The sequence below is a fragment of the Schistocerca serialis genome, chromosome 2, assembly GCF_023864345.2.
Source record: "Schistocerca serialis cubense isolate TAMUIC-IGC-003099 chromosome 2, iqSchSeri2.2, whole genome shotgun sequence".
Lineage (NCBI taxonomy): Eukaryota > Metazoa > Arthropoda > Insecta > Orthoptera > Acrididae > Schistocerca > Schistocerca serialis.
In genome coordinates this window covers 1,131,332,396-1,131,360,047 of record NC_064639.1, presented here as the reverse complement: position 1 = coordinate 1,131,360,047, position 27,652 = coordinate 1,131,332,396, and the positions used below count along the sequence as shown (strand labels likewise).

General features: G+C 43.0%; 1 protein-coding gene and 1 pseudogene across 6 annotated transcripts in view; both read left to right on the top strand.

Moving 5' to 3' along the window:
- LOC126458594 (inward rectifier potassium channel 4-like) overlaps nt 1–27,652 on the top strand; it is a 667,556-nt gene that overhangs the window by 249,223 nt on the left and 390,681 nt on the right. For all 6 annotated transcript variants that reach the window (XM_050095742.1, XM_050095740.1, XM_050095738.1 and 3 more), the window contains exon 3: nt 7,320–7,499. In XM_050095742.1, the coding sequence (XP_049951699.1) occupies nt 7,320–7,499 (180 nt within the window). The remainder of the gene's footprint in view (nt 1–7,319; nt 7,500–27,652) is intronic.
- Nucleotides 11,523–11,623, top strand: LOC126458770 (U6 spliceosomal RNA; annotated as a pseudogene).

The window sequence follows — 27,652 nt, the reverse complement described above, 5'->3', positions numbered from 1 at the left end:
GATAGAAGCAATTCAGAGGCGGGCTGCTAGATTTGTTACTGATAGGTCCGATCATCAAACGAGTGTTACGGAAATGCTTCAGGAACTCGGGTGGGAGTCTCTGGAGGAAAGGAAGCGTTCTTTTCGTGAATCGCTACTGAGGAAATTTAGAGAACCAGCATTTGAGGCAGACTGCAGTACAATTTTACTGCCGCCAACTTACATTTCGCGGAAAGACCACAAAGATAAGATAAGAGAAATTAGGGCTTTTACAGAGGCATGTAGGCAGAGTTTGGGAGTGGAACAGGAAGAGAAGATGCTAGCTGTGGTACGAGGTACCCTCCGCCACGCACCGTATGGTGGATTTCGGAGTATGTATGTACATGTAAATGTAGATGAAATACACGCCTGATAAAAAAAGTGAAACATCCAGAAGACACAGTCAGACGTCAATGTCGCTTCACCACCATCTGTGGATATGTGAATGATTAGAGTCACCATTCTCTCTAACAAGTATAATGTTCACGAGAGTGCGTAACTGTTGTTTATGTTTAGTGTTGTTAACAGCACTGGTAAGGTATGTAATGGGCGTGAACAGTGTCATATGCTGAGTGATCAATGTGAAAGACGCTGAGATATCTCGTACTCGTGTGAGACATTGTTATCAACAACTCGTACTGAGGCGTTCAGACAGTCGTTTTACCCTCGCGCGATCCGCGACTGGAACAGAGTGGGGAGGGGTGACGGGGGGCGGGGGGGAATATGACTTTGGAGCGAATTGTGCCCTCCGCCACACACCGCTTGGTGGCTAGCGGAGTATATATGTAGATGATAAATTTGGAAATGGGCCTCAGTGTGGACCTCCATTTGGTTGACTGGTCGGATCGCACAATATCAACATTTCTGGAGCATTAAGGTGTAACAGTGAGTCTATGGAACCATATGGGAATGTGATGACCAGCATACTCGTCGTGAAGGTTCCGGTCGACTACGTTTGACTACCACAAGGGACGATAACCACCAAGCACATCGTAACACCTTCACAGCTGCGTCTGCCACACAAGAACGGCTAAGGGCTCCCTGAAATATACTGTGTAATCCCGCAGCATTGGTCGGAGACTGGGGAATTAACGTCTCGTGCGTAGACTGCACCTGGAGTCTTGCCATGGCCAGGAGGCAGGGACCGCTGATGAATGATGTCGAATTGTGTTCAGCGCTGAATCTCGCTTTTGCACAAACTCGGATGACCATCATCAGCGAGTATGGTGGCGACTTAGACAGAGGTCTCGTTCTTCCAAGGTTTTGGAGATGCCTAGTCTGAAGAGCCATCAGCTACCAATTCACGTCAAGGTACATCACGGACAGCCTGCTTCCTCATGTACTGCATCTAACACGACAGTTTATTGGTGCAGTTTTTCAGCAGGGAAATTCTCGTTCACACGTGGCATATGCCTATGAACTGTCTGCGTGAGGCTGGCGAACTCCTGTGGCCACCAAGACCACCGTTATGTCCCTGATAGAACTTATATAGGACCTGCTGGATGTCGACTCCTTCCCAGAGCCAGTATCCAGCATATAAAGTACCTGTTGCCACAGTTGTGGGCTATCTTGTGTCAGGAGAGGATAAAGAGGCTTTGTGACACCCTTACCAACCGAATCAGTGCATGCTCTAGGCCAGAGGGGGTACAACCTCATAGCAACAAGTAGGCTCATTCTGCCAAGTTCTTTGTAAGTTGGACTCGCCTTTGTAATCAAAAAATGGTTCAAATGGCTCTGAGCACTATGGGACTTAACATCTGAGGTCATCAGTCCCCTAGAACTTAGAACTACTTAAACCTAACTAACCTAAGGACATCACACACATCCATGCCCGAGGCAGGATTTGAACCTGTGACCGTAGCAGTCACGCAGTTATGGATTGAAGCGTATAGAACCGCTCGGTCGGCTCTTTGTAATCACTTACCGTCTCAACCCGTAAAATTTCGTTGCGATTCCTACTGTCTTTCAGGGTGCTTCACATTTTTGTCAGTATGTGCCTGTGATATTGACACAGACACAGGCGCAATGAAAAGAATATAAAATAAAACTGCCACGGGAATTCTGAAAGAAACGCCGGTCTAAACACTACGCAATGGCTATTAACGTTCTGTCGAATAGTTTATTACGCATAATGGCGCCTTTTCCGTGAGTTTACCAACTAGTACAGACTGAACCACGCCTAATCCAAAAAGCCGAAACACTGACGGTACAACAATATGCAGGAACCAGAACAGGACACGCATAGATGTAAAGAAGCCTGTTTATCTTGATTAAGTCTTGACACGAAGATCATACAGTAACTGTCCCACACCCTTCGGGAATCGACTACGTTTTAGGGGGACCACACCCTCGTTCAAGTCGAAAAAAACCGGTTTTCATCATATTTCGATAGATTAAGGTTTTATTTAAGTACTCTGAAAAGGATTTTGCTGAAAAAAAAATTTTTCGAGCATTTAAAGACCATTTTCCTACCACGTGTGTTTATGTGCCACGCCCACTTTTCCGTCACCCACTTTTCTCCATCTATTTTAGATCTTTATATGCCCTACATTCACGTTAGGGATTTTTTTTACTCCCGAGTGTGTTGGCTATCCTTGCAATGTAATGGTCGGTATTCTTTTGTTTCTGCTGTTTGTAAGCAGCACGCTTTCAAACAAGCGGTTAGTTTTGTTCAAGTGTGATTGCGAGTAGTTGCCATACTTACGTTTGCAGTGCTTGTTTACGCGTGTTTTGTTGTGTTTATTGAATATGACGAAACGTAAAGGCAATTTCAACAAACAACAATTTAGAAGAAACAAGTTTAGAAAGCTTTCTGTACAAGAGGCTATGTCGCCTGGCAACGATGTTTCCAATTGTAATTCTTCAACAAGTGCATCATAAAAGAAGCTCTCACCATTTCAAGAGAGTTATAACGAATTTACTGTAAGTGATAAGGGGTGCAGTAACATTATTATAAATCTGAGAATATTATCAGATGTAATTTCTAAATTTGTACAATGTAGACAGTGTGGTGAGTCACAGAGTGTGAAAATTTGTGAGAGTGCCAGTGGGAGAAAAGATCTAGCAATTGCTTTGAATTTAATTTGCACTAAATGCTCAGCTGTGATTTCATTTATGAGTTCTTCAAAATCAGATGCAAAAAGCCATTATGAAATAAAAACTAGATTAGTTTTTTGCCTTACGATCCATTGGCTGCAGGGAGCACATTTTGTTCAGTGAAGAACTTACAGCAACCACCAAATAAATTTTAAAAACTGACTGCAATATTAGAGAAAGCTGTATGTGAGGTCAGTGAGAAAAGCATGAAACTGGCTGCTAGGGAAGCAGTGGAAGAAAATGATGGATGTTCGGATATTGCAGTTGCACTTGATGGAAGTTGGCAGAAAAGAGGACATACTTCTCTGAATGGAGTAGTGACTGTCACGAGTGAAGACACCGGTGAATTGTTAGATGTGGAGATAACGTATAAACAGTGCAAATGTTGTAAAGTCAATGAACATAAAGAACACAACTGTGTGGGTACTTTTAGAGGAACAAGTGGTGGTATGGAAGTTCATAGAGTACAACAAATATTTCATTGCTCCGTAGAAACAAGATTCGTACGGTACACCAAATATTTGGGCGATGGTGACAGTAAGGCGTACAACAATGTGGTGAACTCTAAGCCATATGGAAATGCCATTATTAGAAAAATAGGCTGTGTAGGCCATGTTCAAAAACGTTTGGGAACAAGGCTGAGAAAACTAACTGTTGATATCAGAGGAAAAAAATTAGAAGATAAAAAATTGTTGACCGGACAGGGTCGGTTAACTAGAACTGAAATAGAAAACTTGCTGGTATACTATGCGCACTCAATTAGGAGAAATAAAGAAAATCTGTAGGCAATGAAGAGAGATGTTTGGGCCATATTCTTCCATAAGTCCTCTACTGATGATAAGCCATGTCATGGATTGTGTCCATCAGGAGAAAATTCGTGGTGCAAATACAATAGAGCTCAGGAGCATCATGTAACATACAGTAAAAATATTAAGGTCCTGCATCAAATACTTTTTTCAGAAATGGGTCAAATACTTGCCTAAATTAACATGGGTTACATAGGCAGAGCGTGGCCCCCTTAAGTGTGCTTAATTATCAGAAAAGGTATCAATTCAGAATAAAATAAACCAAAATGATGTAGGAAAGCGTACAACTAATCGTTAGAATGACATGTGGCAATATTGCTCTAGTAACAATCGGGAGCAAACATGTGTAGTTATAAAAACTAATTTTGATTAATCGTTCAAAGTTGTTACTAACCACGGAACTTCAGTTTAGTAAAAATTAAATTTTTGACTGAAATACATTCGCCAGTCCTAAAGTGGAAAATAGTTTTTATTCTGGTTGAGTTAGATTGAATATGAACTTACGTTATAGTTAATGATAACGTGCGTAAGCGACAATAGTTATGGGAGTTCACTTGAATTTGCAGATTATCATAAAATTTAATTCGTTGAATACCATTATATTGCACACTTTAGAATTACTTGGAATCAAAAGTGACTGAAATTTGTCTTACGCATAAGATAATATTTATGTAGAGTAACCTCAGGATAAAATTAATTGTCACTGAGTGTAACTAACTACTTCTTCCAGATGATCAAAATTCAATACCAAAAACAAAATAATTAAATATAAATGAAATGGCAATTATCAGCAACATATTAAGACAATGCTGAAATACGATAGCCAAGCGATCGATACATGAAATTACTACACACATAAAATTGCACAATATACATCTGAATAAGAGAGTAAAATGAGCTATCGTTTGCGAGAATCGATAATTTCAGTACTCAATGAATTTTCAAATGTAGTTTCAGTACAAGGTTTACCTAATAATGTTATTTATGACTTTATTTAATAAGTAAGAATGGCTCTTTCAATGTAAGAGAAAATATTTGGCTTTACTTTCTGGCACGTTTGACATTTTCATATTTAAGTATTTCTCTTTATCACAATACGTTATTCGGTTGTTAGAAAGATAGGATATGGAGTACGGCCTCTTCTTATGTTAATGATGGCCTGGGTAAATAAATAGGATTGGGATTAAATTTTACTGTCCCAATGTGTTGTCCAAACAAATCTCTACGGTACTGAGAAGTCTCTTCCATTACTGGTTGTCTGAAATGTTACAGTCTTACCTGAGGTGACGCTGCTTGTGCGACGTATTAGTTCGGCTTCAACAATTTCATTGACTGTGGCGCACCCTCCAGTTGCAGTTAATTTATAAACATGTTTCAGCCCCGCAATACTCTTCCTTCAGTAACTCTGCTGAAACCCCTTGATTAAGTAACATTGCGCTCTGTTGTACAATACACTCTAATTCGCGCACTCTCTCTCGCAGCTGCACTGCTAACTTCCGACACTCTCTTGTTCTCTTCCTACGCCACAGATCCTGTGTACCATCTAGATCATACAAGTATCTTTGATTATATACTATGCAACATCCTTGACATTGCCAGCGTGTTTACTTCGCAAAATTTATAAAATCGTTTGAAACTGTTGTGAAATTAGTAACACGGTATTAAAATAAATCCTCACCGTAAACAAAGGAAACATAGACATGGTTGACAACGTATTAGCATCTATACTGTACACACAAAAACGTATCTGTTCGTTTGTTCAAAATTATGTATCTTCGAAAGTTGTTGACCGATTGCTTTGAAATTTTGACATAACGTTCAACTCGATTGCTTTGAAATTTTGATATAACGTTCCACTGGTACGCTCCCGTGCTTTTATTCACGTATTTTTTTAAATATGTGTAATACACAAATTTATATAAATTTAATACTAGGGAAACGTTATAAAATATATAGTAACGAACCGTTGCTAACAAACAGGAAACTTGTATTTATGACTTATTTGTTTATATTTAGGACACTACTACAGAATCTGAATTTGAGATAACCATAAAGAACGCTGAAGGTGGGAGAGAGAGGAGTAACGGGAAATGGACAGAGTGGCGGGACGAAATGGACATAAAAAAGGGGAAGCAGGAGATGAACAGAGAGAAGGGCAGGGGGAAATGGAGAGAGAGAGGAGGAAGGAGAAGATGGACGGAGAAAGGGAAGAGGGGCGATGGACTGAGAGAGTGGGAGGGAGAGGGAGCAGGAGGAGGTTGAGAGAAAGGTGGGAGGGGAAGAGGGACAGATAGAGGGGCAGGAGGTGATGGACAGAGAGAGAGGAAAGGAGGAGGAAATGGACGAAGAAATGGGGAGGACGAGATGGACAGAGACAGGAGAGAGAAGGATATTAGGGCGTATACCTAATTCCCATAAAAATTTGAAACGCGTGCTTTCTCTTTGCTTTGTTTTCCATTTAAGCAGACTGGCCAAAAGCAAAGCGTGGCTGTTTACAGCTAGTTGAAAATATAAAACAGATACTGTTTGATAGTGTGCCGTACTGTTTTGTAATTTTGCACGGCCACTCGCACATCTAACCAGCGTTCCGATTTTGTTGGACTTTTCTGCAATCTATATGTGACTTGAGCAAGTGAGTGGTGGGTCTGGACTCGTTTCGGATATTTTGCTAATGATCTCTTTGTTGCTCGGACTACGTTGGCACGAAATAACAGAAATATTTTCCCGATACATTTAATGAAATGATAATTAAATGGATACCCTAGCTGCAAACAGGCGTTGATATACTTTATTGGGGTCTTGTTAAAAATACTACCGTCATGTATAACGATACATTTAATGTTCAAAAAATGTTCAAATGTGTGTGAAATCGTATGGGACGTAACTGCTAAGGCCATCAGTCCCTAAGCTTACACAGTACTTAATCTAAATTATCCTAAGGACAAACACACACACCCATGCCCAAGGGAGGACTCGAACCTCCGCCGGGACCAGCCACACAGTCCATGACTGCAGCGCCTACATTTAATGTTGTCCACCCCGTACGAGTACGAATATATCCACTGACATCACTCACAAGGGAAGCATTTGCCCAACAGACATTTCGCTCATCTTCCACACGTTTGTAGATCATACTTAAATGTAACGAATTCTGATCTTGCACAGTGAACTTCTCAAGCGTTTTCAGAAAATCGAGCTTTAATATAATCCACTGCTTAATAACTTTCTCAACTCACTGTACAATAGCACGGACGACGAGGAAAATAGCCGATCCTTTGGGTGTATGCTCCCCTTGCAGAGGCCGTTCGGTAGACTGTTAGGAGGTATTCGTGAACTAACAAGTGTCTTTTGTCAGTACCAGACATACAGGTGATTTAGCTCGTCGTGCCTTGCTCGCAGGTGGGCATCGTGTTCGCCAAGCTGTCGCGGCCCAAGAAGCGGACGCAGACGCTGCTGTTCAGCCGGCACGCCGTCATCTGCCAGCGGGACGGCTTCCACTGCCTCATGTTCCGCGTCGGCGACATGCGCAAGTCTCACATCGTCGAGGCGCACGTGCGCGCCCAGATCATCCGCAGGAAGGTCAGTCCCACCGCCTCACACCTGCTCTGCTCTCGCCCACTGTGTGTGCGCGTGTTTTATGCATTGATCTCAACAGCATGGTACTGTGTACTCTAAGTTCCGCATCTACATACTTCGTCTGGAAGCCACAATAAAGTGCGTGACTACAGCCGTCGGCACACGGACCGTGCATCCGAACGTTGAGCGTTGAGCTTGCAGAGAATCTGACGTCATAGCGTGTAATAGCACGTTCGGGAGTCTTTCCGAACGTGCAGAGCTGTATCTAGCATGTCAGATATTATGAGCGTGCGTCTAAGCGTTGACCGATCAGACGGCACAACGGCACCTACGTCACATGCACGCCATCGAGGCCTACGAGAAAGACAGGCCGCGGCGCGTACGTCACGAAGTTTGTCCTGAACTCGCTCGCTCGCTCAGCTCAGCAGACAAAATGCGTTTCTGAACCTGTTAACTCGCAGCTGAGCGTGTAAGTACTAACGAGAATTGCATCTTCCACTGGAATCTGCTATTATGAAATCTTACTGATTGACAGTACTACAGCAAAATTTAATTTAAGATCAATAATCGATATAAATGGTATAACTGCTTGTTTATAGCATTTAGTCTCTTCTGCTTAACAGTACTCATTAAATGCTGGAAGTGGTGCCTTATGCAACTTGTGATGCAACAAAATAAAAGTGATGTTGTTATTCAATTGAAAAGTTGGAGTTTGAGATTTCGCTTACTGTTTCATCAATCACAATTGGCGTAAGAATCATGGATTGACCATTGTCATAAAATATTGCATTATGAAATGTGAATGCAGTTTCTCGTGGCTTGAAGCAGTCACAACTAACGTGCTATTGATTAAGAAATTGCGTTTTCGTCTTTCTAATTACTTCATGATCGTAGATACGATCATACCCGGTCGTGAAGTTATTGTTACGAGAAAACAATTTCCTAAGGGACCAGAAAGTTCTTAAGGGCGCAAAAACAACTGTAACATCACACAAAAGGGAAATTCAGTATTAAAACTGGTGCAAGAAGACGATAAAACAGTTTTCTTTTTATCAATGTAACACGCACATTAGACTGCTGATCTTGGTGTCTGTAATCTTAGCAAAATGCATAATTAAAATGAAAATAATACTGAGGAGATAATAGGAATGAGCACTGTGAAATGATTCAGTATTCCCAGAACAAATATTTATTATAACTAAAACATATATCGTACCTTAAGCTTAGTACTACAATGACAGTAGATTTTTATGTCCGTTTCATGTCCATTGAGCGCTCTTTTATATAGCCGTGGTCCTCTTGAGTCGCTCGTGCGTCGTCACGATAAGTTATAACAGTTCTTCTTTTTACACTTCACTCAAACTTGGACGGAACACGTTTTTATACATTTAGTAAAAGTTAGATCAGACTGCCACAAATCTGCGTCAGTCTTACTTAAGAAAAACAGCACAAGTGTTTAGCGCTCAAGGCTTCTTTCGTTCTCCAGCGAACAAAATAGTGAAGGATCGCATATCTATCCGTATTCTTCTGTTTATGTTGCCGCCCAAAGTCGACGATTTACATTATGTAGGAAATTCCACCGTCGCTATGCGACGCCATATTATACATTAATCATACTTTATAAACAAGTATTTGCCTTCTGGCTGAAAGTATTGAGTATTTGCTGTTTTAATGAAGTTAAAAATAGCGAATATCACAAACTGATAATCATTTTAGCATGATTTTATTTTATTGTACGCTGGTACAGCCGTAACAAATTATAAGTAGACCCATGGACTTCCCATCATTATAGGACTAATAGAGGTAAGAATATCAAGAGCTCAGATGGAAACCCAGTTCTAAGCAAAGAAGGGAAAGCAGAAAGGTGGAAGGAGTATATAGAGGGTCTATACAATGGCGATGTACTTGAGGACAATATTATGGAAATGGAAGAGGAGGTAGATGAAGATGAAATGGGAGATATGATACTGCGTGAAGAGTTTGACAGAGCACTGAAAGACCTGAGTCGAAACAAGGCCCCCGGAGTAGACAACATTCCAATAGAACTACTGACGGCCTTGGGAGAGCCAGTCCTGACAAAACTCTACCATCTGGTGAGCAAGATGTATGAAACAGGCGAAATACCCTCAGACTTCAAGAAGAATATAATTATTCCAATCCCAAAGAAAGCCGGTGTTGACAGATGTGAAAATTACCGAACTATCAGTTTAATAAGTCACAGCTGCAAAATACTAACACGAATTCTTTACAAGACGAATGGAAAAACTAGTAGAAGCCAACCTCGGGGAAGATCAGTTTGGATTCCGTAGAAACACTGGAACACGTGAGGCAATACTGACCTTACGACTTATCTTAGAAGAAAGATTAAGGAAAGGCAAACCTACGTTTCTAGGATTTGTAGACTTAGAGAAAGCTTTTGCCAATGTTGACTGGAATACTCTCTTTCAAATTCTAAAGGTGGCAGGGGTAAAATACAGGGAACGAAAGGCTATTTACAATTTGTACAGAAACCAGATGGCAGTTATAAGAGTCGAGGGACATGAAAGGGAAGCAGTGGTTAGGAAGGAAGTAAGACAGGGTTGTAGCCTCTCCCCGATGTTGTTCAGTCTGTATATTGAGCAAGCAGTAAAGGAAACAAAAGAAAAATTCGGAGTAGGTATTAAAATCCATGGAGAAGAAATAAAAACTTTGAGGTTCGCCGATGACATTGTAATTCTGTCAGAGACAGCAAAGGACTTGGAAGAGCAGTTGAATGGAATGGACAGTGTCTTGAAAGGAGGATATAAGATGAACATCAACAAAAGCAAAACAAGGATAATGGAATGTAGTCTAATTAAGCCGGGTGATGCTGAGGGAATTAGATTAGGAAATGAGACACTTAAAGTAATAAAGGAGTTTTGCTATTTGGGGAGCAAAATAACTGATGATGGTCGAAGTAGAGAGGATATCAAATGTAGACTGGCAAGGGCAAGGAAAGCGTTTCTGAAGAAGAGAAATTTGTTAACATCCAGTATTGATTTAAGTGTCAGGAAGTCATTTCTGAAAGTAATTGTATGGAGTGTAGCCATGTATGGAAGTGAAACATGGACGATAAATAGCTTGGACAAGAAGAGAATAGAAGCTTTCGAAATGTGGTGCTACAGAAGAATGCTGAATATTAGATGGGTAGATCACATATCTAATGAGGAAGTATTGAATAGGATTGGGGAGAAGAGAAGTTTGTGGCACAACTTGACCAGAAGAAGGGATCGGTTGGTAGGACATGTTCTAAGGCATCAAGGGATCACCAATTTAGTATTGGAGGGCAGCGTGGAGGGTAAAAATCGTAGAGGGAGACCAAGAGATGAATACACTAAGCAGATTCAGAAGGATGTAGGTTGCAGTAGGTACTGGGAGATGAAAAAGCTTGCACAGGATAGAGTAGCATGGAGAGCTGCATCAAACCAGTCTCAGGACTGAAGACCACAACAACAACAACAACAGAAAGATTCCATAATAGCAGATTCCAGTAGAAGATTCAGTTTCAGTTTGTACGGACAAGCCTAGTTACGAGTTAACAGGTGTAGAAACGTAGTTTGTCTGCTGATTTGAGCGAGCGAGCGCAGGACTACTTTCGAGACGTACGCGCCGCAGCCTGTCTTTCTCGTAGGCCTCGCACCCCAGCTCCCTTTAGCATTGAGCTGTGAGACGCCATATTGGCAGTCAGTTCAAGCCTTTACGTATATATGTCGTTTCTGAGCACCAGAAAATTGAGAATCACTCGAAAACCCTTTGTTAACTGCGTGATTCGTTGCAATAAAATAGAGAGGCATTATATTCGTTGTAAAAGAATTATTGTAACTTGCGTATTATGAGAGTAAGTCATTTGAAGGTAGCGACACACTGAGGATCCACTAAAAACACATTGTTCTTGGTGCAATTTGTTACAATTAAATTTCAGTTAGTAACATAGCTACGATTACAGGATTTAGCAAGCAGCAACCATCTTAGAATTGGCCACAAATGAATCGTTGTCGCTTTAGAGACGTACTTGCTTCGGCAGTGCATATACTAAAATTCGAACGATACAGAGAATATGAGCATGGCCCCTGCTCAAAAAAGCGTAGTGAGTAGCGTTGATGCTTCATGATCAGATATGTGTTCTGATGATGGTTCGCGTCTCGCCAAGTGTAATTTTTTTTCCTAACATTCGCGTATATAATAGGTTCTGATGCTTAATGTAAGTATATACTACAATATTTGATGTTGTGTAAATAGAAGTTCACCTTTTTCTGAGGAGTGAATTTGTTTGTTTGGCTTAATGTACAAGACAGCTTGTGCTGCTTGTATAAAGATATTTTGTTCCTTCTTAATTTACATGTTATAAAGATTGTGCTACTTGGTAGGAACAGTGATAAAGTAAGAATGACCTTAGGGTTTTACTAAAATGTGGGAAAGATAAAATTGTGTTTATCTTATGTGGAGAACTATCGTAAATTTGTGTCGCACTGTTTGTAATGGAACTTTTATAAGTCTGTGTACTTATTGGTTGGACATGGTACTTTCCTTTTTGTCTTAAAAACATGTACATGAATATTGAAGTTTTTATTTGAGTATATTACATATAGAACAACGTGACTAGGATATGAACAATGGAGGAAATGTGCGTTTTAATAGAGCTAACGTGGGAATTTCAAGCGCGCCTGCTGAGTAAACAGTGTGATTTACGAACTACAAACATCCCACGACTGCCGCTGGAGTGCGTTGCGATCGCGTATACCACTTTGGGGCCCACGTACCGTAGGCACAAGTCGCATCGTTCCTGAGCGTTCAGCAGCACGTTGAACTTGGCACGCTCAACGTTAACGTTCGACAGCACGGTCCGTGTGCCGACGGCTTAAGGCTACTTTGTATCGATATTAGTGATTTTCTTTCTTGTCACGCACATATTCGGCGAGGGAGCAATGACTGAGCGCATGATTCTGTACTCGCACTACTCTCTTTTATCTTGTTCTCCCGTTTCTTAATGAGATACATGATAGTAGGAATTAAACCCTTCACAGTCTGTCTCTAAATTTACCCAACAGGTCGAGCGAGAACAAAATTATCTTCCTTCCGACTTTTCCCATTTTAGTTCCCCGAGATTGTTTGCTACAATGTTCTACATCTACATCTTCATCTACATACCTACTCCGCAAGCCACCCTACGGCACGTGGTGGGAGGTACCCTGCACCACTACCAGTCATTTCCTTTCCTGTTCTACTCGCAAATAAAGCGAGGAGAAAACAATTGTCTATATGAGTCCTACTTTCTCGTATGGTATCTTGGTATTCTTTGTACGCAATGTATGTCGGCAGCAGTGGAATCGCTCTGCAGTCAGCTTCAAATGCCGGTTCCCTAACTTTTTTTAAATAGTTTTCCTCGAAAACAATATCACTCACCGTAAAGGGATTCCCAGAGAGATCCCGAAGAATCTCTGTAACACTCGCGTATTTCTCGGTCCTACCGGTAACAAATCTAGCAGTCCGCCTCTGAATTGCTTCAGTGTCTTCCTTCTATCCGACCTAGTACGGATCCCAAACACTCCAGCAGTACTCAAGAACAGGTTGCACTAGAGCCCTTTTTGCAGTCTGCTTTGAAGATGAACCACACTTTCCTAAAATTCTCCCAGTAAACTGAAGTCGACCATTCGCCTTCCGTGCCACAATCCTCGTTCCATTTCACATCGCTTTGCAACGTTACGCCCAATGCTCAAACGACGTGACAGCGTCAAGCGGGACACTGCTTATGCTGTATCTGAACATTAATGATTTGTTTTACCTACTCATCCACATTAACTTACATTTTCCTACATTTAGAGATAGCTGCCATTCTACATTTAGAGGTAGCTGCCATTCGTCATAATATCTATCGCCTATACCGAACCAGTACGACTCTAGCAGCCCATCTCCATCTTTAAAATCCGTTCGATGTCTTTTTGAAAATGACTCCAAACACTTGGACAGTACTCATCCATTATGCGCGATCTTGTTTGCGATTTGGTTTACATACGCCCTCTCCTTTCCCCGAAGCCTTCCAAAAAAATAAAGTCTTCGATTCGCTTTCCCTGCTACAGATCTTACATTTGCTGTTAAAACCTAGTATTAGCCCTTCAAATTTAAGCAATATGACGTGACTCAAATGTTAAACACTCATTTTCCAATCCGAGAGTGTAGGGAACTTACTTTCTTGCTATGGGTAAAATTATTTATCATTTATCCACATTTAAAGAGAGCTGGCATTAGCTAAACCAAGTGTGAATTTTTTCTGTATTCCTACATACGTCAGATGACAGCACACTGATCAAAAAGAACATTATGAGCACCTACATAACAGCCGGCATGTCCACCTTTGGCACCGATAACAGCGGCTAAGCGTAGTGACAGGGAAGCAATGAGGCCTTGTAAGGACGCTGGAGAGAGCTGGCACTACATCTGCACACACAGTTCACCTAATTTCCGCAAATTCTTGGGAGCGGATTGATGAGCTCTAATGCCACGTTCAGTCACATCCCTGATGTGTTCGATTGGGTTCAGATCCGGCGGGCTGGGGGCCAACGCATACATTGGAACTCGCCACTGTGTTCCTAGAAGCCATGCATCACTCCCCTGGCCTTATGACATGGCGCATTATCGTGTTGAAAAATGCCACTGCCGTCGGGGAAACACTATTGTCATGAAAGGGTGTACGTGGTTTGCACCAAGTGTACCATACTCCTTGACTGTCATGATGCCTTGCACGAGCTCCACTGGATTAATGAACGTCCACGCGAATGCTCCCCAGAGCATAATGGAGCCGCCGCTAACTTGCCTCCGTCCCGCAGTACAGGTGTCAAGGAACTGTTCCCCTGGAGGACGACGGATTCGCGCCCTCCCATCGGTTGATGAAGAAGGTATCTAGATTCATCAGTCCATGCAACGCTCTGTCATTGAGCCAACGCCGATGGTCACGCGCCCATTTCCAGTCGTAATTGCCGATGACTTGGTGTTAACATTGGCACGTGCATGCGTCGTCGTCTGAGGAGGCCCATCGTTACGAGTGTTCGGGGGACTGAGTGCTGAGACGCACTTGTTCTCTGCCCGCCATTAAAGTCTGACGTTAGTTCCGCCACAGTTCGCCGCCTGTCCTGTTTTACCAGTCTGTCCAGCCTACGACGTCCGACATCTGTTACGAGGAGTGGCCGCCCAATCCCACGACGTCTTGACGTGCTTTCACCTTGGTTTCGTCACGTATTGAAGATATTCACAACAGCACACCTCGAACACCCGACAAGTAGTGGAGTTTCCGAAATGATTGTGGAGAGCCTCTGGGCCACCACAATCTGCCCTCGACCAAACTCAAATAGATTGCACGTCTTTCCCATTTTACATACAGACAGCACGCTCTCTGATGCTACACGCACCGTGCATGTGTCTGACTAGCAGTCATTCCTCGCTAATTGACGCTGTTATTGCCTGGACGCGATAATACCGATAATAGGTAGGTAGTCATAATATTCTGTCTGATCAGTGTATCTCGTTGTAGGCAATGGCATTGTGTGCGAACAATGCAATGTATAGCTTAAGTATACTGAGATTGTTAGTGGTCCACTTATACTTTCTTGAGGCACATTCCATGTTATTTGTATTTTTTCTCAACATACACGGTCCACTACAAAGCTCTTGGTTCAATTAGTCAGTATTTAATCGACCCAATAACATATTTGCGAAGATACTCTGCGTGATCATACACTCCTGGAAATTGAAATAAGAACACCGTGAATTCATTGTCCCAGGAAGGGGAAACTTTATTGACACATTCCTGGGGTCAGATACATCACATGATCACACTGACAGAACCACAGGCACATAGAAACAGGCAACAGAGCATGCACAATGTCGGCACTAGTACAGTGTATATCCACCTTTCGCAGCAAAGCAGGCTGCTATTCTCCCATGGAGACAATCGTAGAGATGCTGGATGTAGTCCTGTGGAACGGCTTGCCATGCCATTTCCACCTGGCGCCTCAGTTGGACCAGCGTTCGTGCTGGACGTGCAGACCGCGTGAGACGACGCTTCATCCAGTCCCAAACATGCTCAATGGGGGACAGATCCGGAGATCTTGCTGGCCAGAGTAGTTGACTTACACCTTCTAGAGCACGTTGGGTGGCACGGGATACATGCGGACGTGCATTGTCCTGTTGGAACAGCAAGTTCCCTTGCCGGTCTAGGAATGGTAGAACGATGGGTTCGATGACGGTTTGGATGTACCGTGCACTATTCAGTGTCCCCTCGACGATCACCAGTGGTGTACGGCCAGTGTAGGAGATCGCTCCCCACACCATGATGCCGGGTGTTGGCCCTGTGTGCCTCGGTCGTATGCAGTCCTGATTGTGGCGCTCACCTGCACGGCGCCAAACACGCATACGACCATCATTGGCACCAAGGCAGAAGCGACTCTCATTGCTGAAGACGACACGTCTCCATTCGTCCCTCCATTCACGCCTGTCGCGACACAACTGGAGGCGGGCTGCACGATGTTGGGGCGTGAGCGGAAGACGGCCTAACGGTGTGCGGGACCGTAGCCCAGCTTCATGGAGACTGTTGCGAATGGTCCTCGCCGATACCCCAGGAGCAACAGTGTCCCTAATTTGCTGGGAAGTGGCGGTGCGGTCCCCTACGGCATTGCGTAGGATCCTACGGTCTTGGCGTGCATCCGTGCGTCGCTGCGGTCCGGTCCCAGGTCGACGGGCACGTGCACCTTCCGCCGACCACTGGCGACAACATTGATGTACTGTGGAGACCTCACGCCCCACGTGTTGAGCAATTCGGCGGTACGTCCACCCGGCCTCCCGCATGCCCACTATACGCCCTCGCTCAAAGTCCGTCAACTGCACATACGGTTCACGTCCACGCTGTCGCGGCATGCTACCAGTGTTAAAGACTGCGATGGAGCTCCGTATGCCACGGCAAAGTGGCTGACACTGACGGCGGCGGTGCACAAATGCTGCGCAGCTAGCGCCATTCGACGGCCAACACCGCGGTTCCTGGTGTGTCCGCTGTGCCGTGCTTGTGATCATTGCTTGTACAGCCCTCTCGCAGTGTCCGGAGCAAGTATGGTGGGTCTGACACATCGGTGCCAATGTGTTCTTTTTTCCATTTCCAGTAGTGTATATTGGTTATTATTCGACACTATGATACACTTTCTAAAACCTTCCAGAACTCTCACAAGAAGGAATCTATTTATCTGGATATACTGCATATTATTTGAACTTTGGATATGCTCCAGGATAGTGCAACAAACAGACACTGGCGATATTAGTCAATAATTATATGACTTATCTCTTTATTCTTTTTGTAAATAATACTGTCCTGAGTTCTTTTCAATCCCGCTGGTGTAATCTCAACGAAAAAGGTTTTCGGCAAATACGAGCTAATGGGGGCTAATTTCGCGGTGTATTCAGGGTAAGCGTACAGTGTCCAATATGTAAAATTGTGCACGTGCTTTTGAGATGTTCGTGTATATCATAGACGAGTTATCTAAACGATAAAAGAAACGCCCTAATGTCAAACAACTCTTTGCCTACAAATGGTGGACTTCCGTTACTCCTTAAGAGCGTTTCCCGTCTCTTGAACATCGGTAGGTCGGTTGTGTCATTGGTTCATTGCAAAATCGCCACTGATCTGGCACACCAGCTAGTGAGACCGTAACTTTGAGATGTCTTTTACAAACATTTATGTAAATTACGACGTAGTTTGTCACTTCCGCCTCAGTTGCAAAATATGTAAACGAGTAAAGATATAAATACACACAGATCAAAGTTTACGATGCGGTAAATAAACTTTTCAAAAACAGATGTCGGATGTTAGTTACGGAAATAGAAATAGCAAATAGAATTAACTTCAAACAATTTTTTTTTTTTTTGGAATAATTATTAATTTCTTCAGTACGATTGAATATTTTATCTATTATCATTCGTGAACATTTCCTAAACGAACAAGTATTCTTATGTAATAGAGCACACACACCGAGCCGGCCGAAGTGGCCGTGCGGTTAAAGGCGCTGCAGTCTGGAACCGCAAGACCGCTACGGTCGCAGGTTCGAATCCTGCCTCGGGCATGGATGTTTGTGATGTCCTTAGGTTAGTTAGGCTTAAGTAGTTCTAAGTTCTAGGGGACTAATGACCTCAGCAGTTGAGTCCCATAGTGCTCAGAGCCATTTGAACCATTTGAACCACACACACCGAAAAGTAAGTAATGTTTTATCGCGTTCCAGAAACTGTCTTCACCGAGTGTTTCAAGCCTGCTGTCTTTCTCCCCGTTAGGTCCAACCACTTTAAACTATTTCATCACTGAAACTTCCTGGCAGATTAAAACTGTGTGCCTGACTGAGACTCGAACTCGGGACCTTGCCTTTCGCGGGCAAGTGCTCTACATGCAGGAGAGCTTCTGTGAAGTTTGGAAGGTAGGAGACGAGGTACTGGCAGAATTAAAGCCGCGAGGACACGGCGTGAGTCGTGCGTGGATAGCTCAGTTGGTAGAGAACTTGCCCGCGAAAGGAAAAGGTCCCGAGTTCGAGTCTCGGTCCGGCACACAGATTTAATCTGCCAGGAAGTCTCCTATCAGCGCACACTCCGCTGCAGAGTAAAAATCTCATTCTGTATTTCATCACTATTTTATATACAGCCAGCGAATTTCTGTATGTTTATCGCATGATCTCTTGCGTTGGAATTGCGGGTTAGAGGTCATATAAAGAAGAAACTTGCATTTTCTGCACTGTTTCTCTATTTGAGATTCAGTTCGTGGTCAATATCATGTCTGACTATGTTCACGTTCGTCTAATCACACTGTAGGAACATTAAAATATTGTTTGTCTCGCTGAGACTTGCTCTTGCTGCATCGCGTAATCTATGCTACGCAGTATAACCAGGACAGTATCTTGCACTGAACAATCATCAAATAATAATTCAGTCTTGGGCATGTTTTAGGAAGCATCACAGCATTTGCCTCAAAATAGCTAACAAACCCATTAAAAACTAAATCACCATAGATCTTTCGGAATATGAGTACTATGCCGTAAACAGTGGGCCACGTCACTCCTTTTATAAGGCGAGTCACAGGCGGATGCGACGTGGTTGGCAAACTAACGACGTACCGTTACACCGACCAGCGTAAGTGTAGTTTTCAATCCTTTTCCATATTAATTGCTTTCATAGGGCAATTGCCTATTTTCTTATTAAAAAGACGTCATTTGTAAAATATGAAAAAAGTCAATATCAAACTGTTGATAAAAAATTAGCATGCATCTTAATTTGAAAATATACTACATGTTGTATTTTATCACGCACACAAAATACATTTAGTTTGGTATGTTGATATATATATTGACACATAAGAAATAATGCAAATGAAATTTCAGAAAACAGTAACTACTTTTTTATATCATTATATGGAAGACAATTATGGGTTATCAACAAACTGTACACTTCATTTCGAGAGCTTGATTTTTGACTGAGTTGTAAAGCACTGACGACATCAGTGACCTACACTCTCTTAATGAGCATATTTCAGTCGTACAACGTGTCATTTGTCGTAGCCAGCTTGGTAGGTGCAAACAGCCATGATAGCATCCAGAGTTCATTCAAAAACCTCCACTGCTTGATTTGGAAAAAACCAAAAACGAATTAAACATAGTTACAGTAGTAGGATGATATCAAAGACGGTATTTACTTCCATTATGATGACATGAACCATGGACCTTGCCGTTGGTGGGGAGGCTTGCGTGCCTCAGCGATACAGATAGCCGTACCGTAGGTGCAACCACAACGGAGGGGTATCTGTTGAGAGGCCAGACAAACGTGTGGTTCCTGAAGAGGGGCAGCAGCCTTTTCAGTAGTTGCAAGGGCAACAGTCTGGATGATTGACTGATCTGGCCTTGTAACAATAACCAAAACGGCCTTGCTGTGCTGGTACTGCGAACGGCTGAAAGCAAGGGGAAACTACAGCCGTAAATTTTCCCGAGGGCATGCGGCTTTACTGTATGATTACATGATGATGGCGTCCTCTTGGGTAAAATATTCCGGAGGTAAAATAGTCCCCCATTCGGATCTCCGGGCGGGGACTACTCAAGAGGATGTCGTTATCAGGCGAAAGAAAACTGGCGTTCTACGGATCGGAGCGTGGAATGTCAGATCCCTTAATCGGGCAGGTAGGTTAGAAAATTTAAAAAGGGAAATGGATAGGTTGAAGTTGGATATAGTGGGAATTAGTGAAGTTCGGTGGCAGGAGGAACAAGACTTCTGGTCAGGTGACTACAGGGTTATAAACACAAAATCAAATAGGGGTAATGCAGGAGTAGGTTTAATAATGAATAGGAAAATAGGAATGCGGGTAAGCTACTACAAACAGCATAGTGAACGCATTATTGTGGCCAAGATAGATACGAAGCCCACACCTACTACAGTAGTACAAGTTTATATGCCGACTAGCTCTGCAGATGACGAAGAAATTGAAGAAATGTATGATGAAATAAAAGAAATTATTCAGATTGTGAAGGGGGACGAAAATTTAATAGTCATGGGTGACTGGAATTCGAGTGTAGGAAAAGGGAGAGAAGGAAACATAGTAGGTGAATATGGATTGGGGGACAGAAATGAAAGAGGAAGCCGCCTGGTCGAATTTTGCACAGAGCACAACATAATCATAACTAACACTTGGTTTAAGAATCATGAAAGAAGGTTGTATACATGGAAGAACCCTGGAGATACTAAAAGGTATCAGATAGATTATATAATGGTAAGACAGAGATTTAGGAACCAGGTTTTAAATTGTAAGACATTTCCAGCGGCAGATGTGGACTCTGACCACAATCTATTGGTTATGACCTGTAGATTAAAACTGAAGAAACTGCAAAAAGGTGGGAATTTAAGGAGATGGGACCTGGATAAACTAAAAGAACCAGAGGTTGTACAGAGATTCAGGGAGAGCATAATGGAGCAATTGACAGGAATGGGGGAAATAAATACAGTAGAAGAAGAATGGGTAGCTTTGAGGGATGAAGTAGTGAAGGCAGCAGAGGATCAAGTAGGTAAAAAGACGAGGGCTAGTAGAAATCCTTGGGTAACAGAAGAAATATTGAATTTAATTGATGAAAGGAGAAAATATAAAAATGCAGTAAGTGAAACAGGCAAAAAGGAATACAAACGTCTCAAAAATGAGATCGACAGGAAGTGCAAAATGGCTAAGCAGGGATGGCTAGAGGACAAATGTAAGGATGTAGAGGCCTATCTCACTAGGGGTAAGATAGATACTGCCTACAGGAAAATTAAAGAGACCTTTGGAGATAAGAGAACGACTTGTATGAATATCAAGAGCTCAGATGGAAACCCAGTTTTAAGCAAAGAAGGGAAAGCAGAAAGGTGGAAGGAGTATATAGAGGGTCTATACAAGGGCGATGTACTTGAGGACAATATTATGGAAATGGAAGAGGATGTAGATGAAGATGAAATGGGAGATATGATACTGCGTGAAGAGTTTGACAGAGCACTGAAAGACCTGAGTCGAAACAAGGCCCCCAGAGTAGACAGTATTCCATTGGAACTACTGACGGCCGTGGGAGAGCCAGTCCTGACAAAACTCTACCATCTGGTGAGCAAGATGTATGAAACAGGCGAAATACCCTCAGACTTCAAGAAGAATATAATAATTCCAATCCCAAAGAAAGCAGGTGTTGACAGATGTGAAAATTACCGAACTATCAGTTTAATAAGTCACAGCTGCAAAATACTAACACGAATTCTTTACAGACGAATGGAAAAACTAGTAGAAGCCAACCTCGGGGAAGATCAGTTTGGATTCCGTAGAAACACTGGAACACGTGAGGCAATACTGACCTTACGACTTATCTTAGAAGAAAAATTAAGGAAAGGCAAACCCACATTTCTAGCATTTGTAGACTTAGAGAAAGCTTTTGACAATGTTGACTGGAATACTCTCTTTCAAATTCTAAAGGTGGCAGGGGTAAAATACAGGGAGCGAAAGGCTATTTACAATTTGTACAGAAACGAGATGGCAGTTATAAGAGTCGAGGGACTTGAAAGGGAAGCAGTGGTTGGGAAGGGAGTAAGACAGGGTTGTAGCCTCTCCCCGATGTTGTTCAATCTGTATATTGAGCAAGCAGTAAAGGAAACAAAAGAAAAATTCGGAGTAGGTATTAAAATTCATGGAGAAGGAATAAAAACTTTGAGGTTCGCCGATGACATTGTAATTCTGTCAGAGACAGCAAAGGACTTGGAAGAGCAGTTGAATGGAATGGACAGTGTCTTGAAAGGAGGATATAAGATGAACATCAACAAAAGCAAAACAAGGATAATGGAATGTAGTCTAATTAAGTCGGGTGATGCTGAGGGAATTAGATTAGGAAATGAGGCACTTAAAGTAGTAAAGGAGTTTTGCTATTTGGGGAGCAAAATAACTGATGATGGTCGAAGTAGAGAGGATATAAAATGTAGACTGGCAATGGCAAGGAAAGTGTTTCTGAAGAAGAGAAATTTGTTAACATCCAGTATTGATTTAAGTGTCAGGAAGTCATTTCTGAAAGTATTCGTATGGAGTGTAGCCATGTATGGAAGTGAAACATGGACGGTAAATAGTTTGGACAAGAAGAGAATAGAAGCTTTCGAAATGTGGTGCTACAGAAGAATGCTGAAGATTAGATGGGTAGATCACATAACTAATGAGGAAGTATTGAAAAGGATTGGGGAGAAGAGAAGTTTGTGGCACAACTTGACCAGAAGAAGCGATCGGTTGGTAGGACATGTTCTGAGGCATCAAGGGATCACCAATTTAGTATTGGAGGGCAGCGTGGAGGGTAAAAATCGTAGAGGGAGACCAAGAGATGAATACACTAAGCAGATTCAGAAGGATGTAGGTTGCAGTAGGTACTGGGAGATGAAGAAGCTTGCACAGGATAGAGTAGCATGGAGAGCTGCATCAAACCAGTCTCAGGACTGAAGACCACAACAACAACAACATGATGACATCTGTCAAGTTAGCTATTACTCGGCTTAATGTGGGCCTGGAATACTCATTTCTTTAAAAAATTGTACCATGTTGATGGTAGAGCTGGAATGGGGAAATCTCTTGTGAATAAATTTAAAGCATAGAAGCTTCAGCGGTCAAAAGCGTACAGAATTGGGCCTACCGACTAATAGAAACATGTAAAATGATCCAGCGAATCTAATTTTGTAGTGTTCCCTAAATAAGTTTGTGTTCTCTTAGGGAGAATGTGCGTATTGTATAATGGTTTGGACTGTCGTGACGTGGCTTTCGGGAACTCTGTGGTCGCACCTTTCCACATCTGTGGAAACAAAATCTGCTGCTCGGTAACAATACCGTGATGCTCCACCCCTTGCGCTATAGCCGCTTGGACCTTCTAGGCGTTCTGTTCATAAGTTGGTCGAGACGTTTCTGAAATGGAATGGTCATATGGCATTGATGGCCAGGAGACCTCTTCTGTGGTTGTTTAACCACCTGATTGAAATCTTTGCATTTGACGCTACTTTGGACACATGCGTGCCGATGAAGATGAGGTTGAATGATTGGGATAACACAAATATTCAGACTCCGAGCTGAGAAATCTCCAACCCAGCTGGAAATCTAACCCTCGAGCCTGCGTCTGAAAGGCAGCGACGCTAGCAAGAGGACCACGAGCTATGGACCGAGAAGTTTTTACTCAAATGTGATGCGACGGCATCTCTCATGAGGCTTTGCAATGAGCGTTGCAGCGATAACACAGGTCAGGGTTCAATTGGTCCCAGTCACCCTCAATCGGGCTTACGGCAGTAGATACCGAAGGCGTTTCTGTTTCATAGAGTCCACCCTCCTGGTAGGAGGTGTTTACAGAGTTCTCCTTCATTATCGTCTTGAAAGACGAAACTTTCACCGGATTGTTGACTGGAAGACCCGGCAATAGCATGGATAATCCAGTCTTAATACCGCGTCGCCTTCAGTTATCCCCCATAGCGGTGAGAGACATCCGGTATCCATATATGATACCGGGCCGAAACATGACAGACTCACCTCTCCGCTCATCACTGACCACCACCGCCGATATCCGGTAAAAATCAGACTCCTTTGGTTGCCACGTCATTAAACTGGTGGTCGTATAATGTTATGCATCTGCATGTGAAATAAAACTGATAACAAATATCCAAATTAGACTGAGGGATCTGCGACATCTAGGCACATCAGTAAATCGATGGGTACAATGACAATGCCAAGTTCATGGTTTTGATGAGAGAAGAAACAAAAAACAAGAAGTTATGTACGGTGCTCATAGCTTTGTATACTGCTGGCCATTACAACTGCAATACCAGGAAGGATAACAAAATATGACATTTTAATTACTGTGTGTAAACAGTGTGGTAGGAAGAAGGCATGTATAAATTTGTAGGTGATTCATAGGTATACAAGGCGAGAAATTTAGTTCGCAGGGCTGCCACCTCTGGCAACGACAATGGTCCTGACACAGCTGGGCGTCGAATCGAATTGAGTTTGGATTACAGATACGGGTACGTCATTGCATGCCGCTTCATCTCTATGATTATCAGTCGTAGTGGCTGGTGACTGGTGCTAAGTCATGACCAGATGTTTTTACTGGCTGAGAGGACTGGAAAACGCTGAGACCAAAGCAACAGTCGAACGCTCTCTGTATCGAGGTAGGCAATGGGCAACCTTGCATTATATTGTTGAAACACAATGTCACGGAGACAGAGCATAGCACCTGCCGTCACAAGTGAGAAAGGTAAAATCCAAGTGAGAAAGGTAAAATGTGTTCTCTAAATTACCGGCCAAGTGAACCAGAGGTGATCAGATTGTATACCGACTCGCAGCCTACACCACAAGCTAGGTGCTGTGCTTGTTGGACTACCTCGAGTGCAGTATGGCAACGTTGCTTCTCCTTGGAGCCTACACACACTCGTACGCCCATCAGCATGCTGTAAGCAGAGCCCGGGTCGTTTGAAATGACTACATGGTGCCACACCTGTTTGCTGTCTTGTCGCTGGGCTGTCTCCAATGACCTGGTTCTCGATTGGATGTCAAACACTAATTTTCCTTCCATTTTGTCGCTGGACACAGTATTATCGGTAGGTCACACTCTACCAGCGCGGTAAGGAAAGCTGCAACGTTTTCGTCGTTCTGAGAGTCCATGATGCTCCCGATAGCGTCGTACTGTCGACGTGGATATTTATCTTGTTGCAAACAAGCAAATATCCCAGTTCATTGTACCGCTCTGGACGCCTGAGAGGGGCGTGAGGGCCGTTTTAGATTCTGCATGGCATTATGTACGGTCCTCCTGAAGAAATTGATTTAATATTCGCACGACAATCGTGGGATCCATACAAACGTAACTGCATTATCTGATAAGAAGTATCCAAATATCTATTAAAAACTTAAAAACTAAACTCCGTCCGAACAGGCCACGAAGGCCCCACGGCACCGACCGGCCACCATGTCATTCTAAGCCCATAGGCGTCACTGTAGGCGGATGTGGAGGGGCATGTGGTCAGCACCCCTCTCTCCAGGCCGTAGGTCAGTTTACGAGACCAGAGCCGCTACTTCTCACTCAAGTAGCTCCTCAGTTTGCCTTTCAAGGGCTGAATCCACCCCGCTCTCCAACAGCGGTCGACGGACTAGATGGTCACCCATCCAAGAGCTAGCCCAGCCCGACAACGTTAACTCCGACGGTCTGACGGGAACCAATGTTACCACTGCAGCAAGGCCAGTGGACATTAATATGGAGTGTGTCCACCCTTCGCCTTTATAACAGAGTGAACTCTGCTGGAAACACCTTCAGTGAGGTATCTGAATGTATGTGGAGCAATGGCAGCCCACTCTTCCTCGAGAGCCGAAACCAGAGAAGGTAGTGATTTAGGACGCTGGGATCTGCAGTGAAATTCGTTCCATTGGCTTGAAGTTGGGCCTGCGCTGGCAAGTCTGCTTCAGAAATGTTGTTGTCCACAAACCATTGCCTCACATATGCTGCATGGTGCATTGTCCTGCTGATACAGCAGCTATACTCTGCGAACTGTTCCTCTACTGTAAGCAGTACACATTACCGTAAAATGTGTTAATATCATTCCATAGTTAGCGTTTTCTTAAGTGGAACAAGCGGATAACACCCTAACCACCTTAACCACAAAAAACATCCGCATACCGTAACGCCACATCCTCTGTACTTCACTGTGCGCGTTTCACGAGATCGCAGGTGACATTCAGCTAACATTCGTCAAATCCAAAGAATTCATATCTCTCGTTTCCAGTCACCCACTATCCATTGGAGTCGCTCTTTACACTACCTCAAGGGTCTCTTAGGGAGTCACATTAGAAACATTCGACTTGGGCAGCTTTAGAAGGTTTAATTTTTTTTGTTTTTTGTTTTTGTGGGATCTGAAATTTAAAAACCTCTCTCACACCGGCCTGATTTAGCTTCACTGATCAGGATAGTAAAAAACATGCATATATTAAGGGAATTTTCTTTCACAAAGCAGGCTTATCACATTCACACAGTTCAATACTGTTCTATCCTGATTAAATTGAGCTTAACTTAAATTCCATAAGGCAGTGAAGCAATTTCGAAGTCTCGGTGCGACGAAAACTGTCAGTCGATCTCCTGAAAACATTTGTAATAACTATTAACTTTCGGTGATCACATGGGGAAGACCGGAGATCTGCTGGTAAGACCGTGTTAGCCCATTTATTGAAAGTAATAAACTGGATATCTTGAGCGTACGAAACGGCAGGTTCGTCCAGTGTAAATCAAACGTTCCCCACTGATCCCGCGCAACACAGCGTAGTAAGCAGACACTGTCAATAATAATCCGTTAAATAATACGCGAATACACTTACTTTACTTTAGTTCATGTATTAAATTCCTTCTCATACAGAATCTCATCAAGATGGCGACTAGCTCAACAATACCTACCTATACATCTTCACTCTCTCACAGCTAATCGGCAAGATCTGAATCCTTCTTTTCATAAAAGAAAACATAGATAGCAGAGAAGCTATTCCATGGAGTAAATGCACGCTCCAAGGAATAATAGGGCTTGAAACTACTTTGTACTTTGCATTGATAATCATCGTAAATTAATGTTTAGGAATCGGTAAGATAAGAAGAGATATTTCGAGATATGTACTGAGTTATATAATTTATAAAATTTCTGAAAATATCCCGGAGAGACCGCTGCAAGAGACATTACAAAGGGTTGATATGTTGCTCGAGTAACACCCAATGACCATTCTGCTATTACTGCTTTTTCTGCTGACAACTCAACTCTCCCCGGCTTTTTTTTTACACAGAGATAACAAAAGTTGGGCGGCCAGTGTGGCCGAGCGGTTCTAGGCGCTTCAGTCTGGAACCGCGCGACCGCTACAGTCGCAGGTTCGAATCCTGCCTCTGGCATGGATGTGTGTGATGTACTTAGGTTAGTTAGGTTTAAGTAGTTCTACGTCCAGGGGACTGACGACTTCAGATGTTAAGTCTCATAGTGAGCAGAGCCGTTTGAACCATTTTTTCAAACAAAAGTCGTGGCATATCTTCTAATACCGTGTCGGACTCCCTTTTGCCCGTTGTAGTGTAGCAAGTCGACGTGGCATGGACTCAAGAAGTCGTTCCAAGTACCCTGCAGAATACTGAGCCATTCTGCCTCTACAGCCGTCCATAACTGCGGAAGTGTTACCTGTGCTGCATTTTGTGCACGAACTGAACTCTCGGTAATGTCCCATAAATGTTCGAAGAGATTCACGTCGGGCGATCTGGGTGGACGGCAAATTATTTGCTCTGATTATCCAGAATGTACTTCAAACCAATCGCAATAATTGTGGCCCAGTGACATTGCGCATTGCTATCCGCAAAAGTTCCATAGTTGTTTGGAAGCATGAAGTCTATGAATAGCTACAAATGGTCTCCAAGTAGCCTAACATAACCATTTCCACTCAGTGATCGGTTCAGTTGGACCAGAGGACCAACTCCATTCCATGTAAACACAGCCCACACCATTATGGAGTCATCACCAGTTTGTACAGTGCCTTGTTGATTACTCGGGTCGATGGCTTCGTAGGGTCTTCACGACTCTCGATCCCTACTATCAGCCCT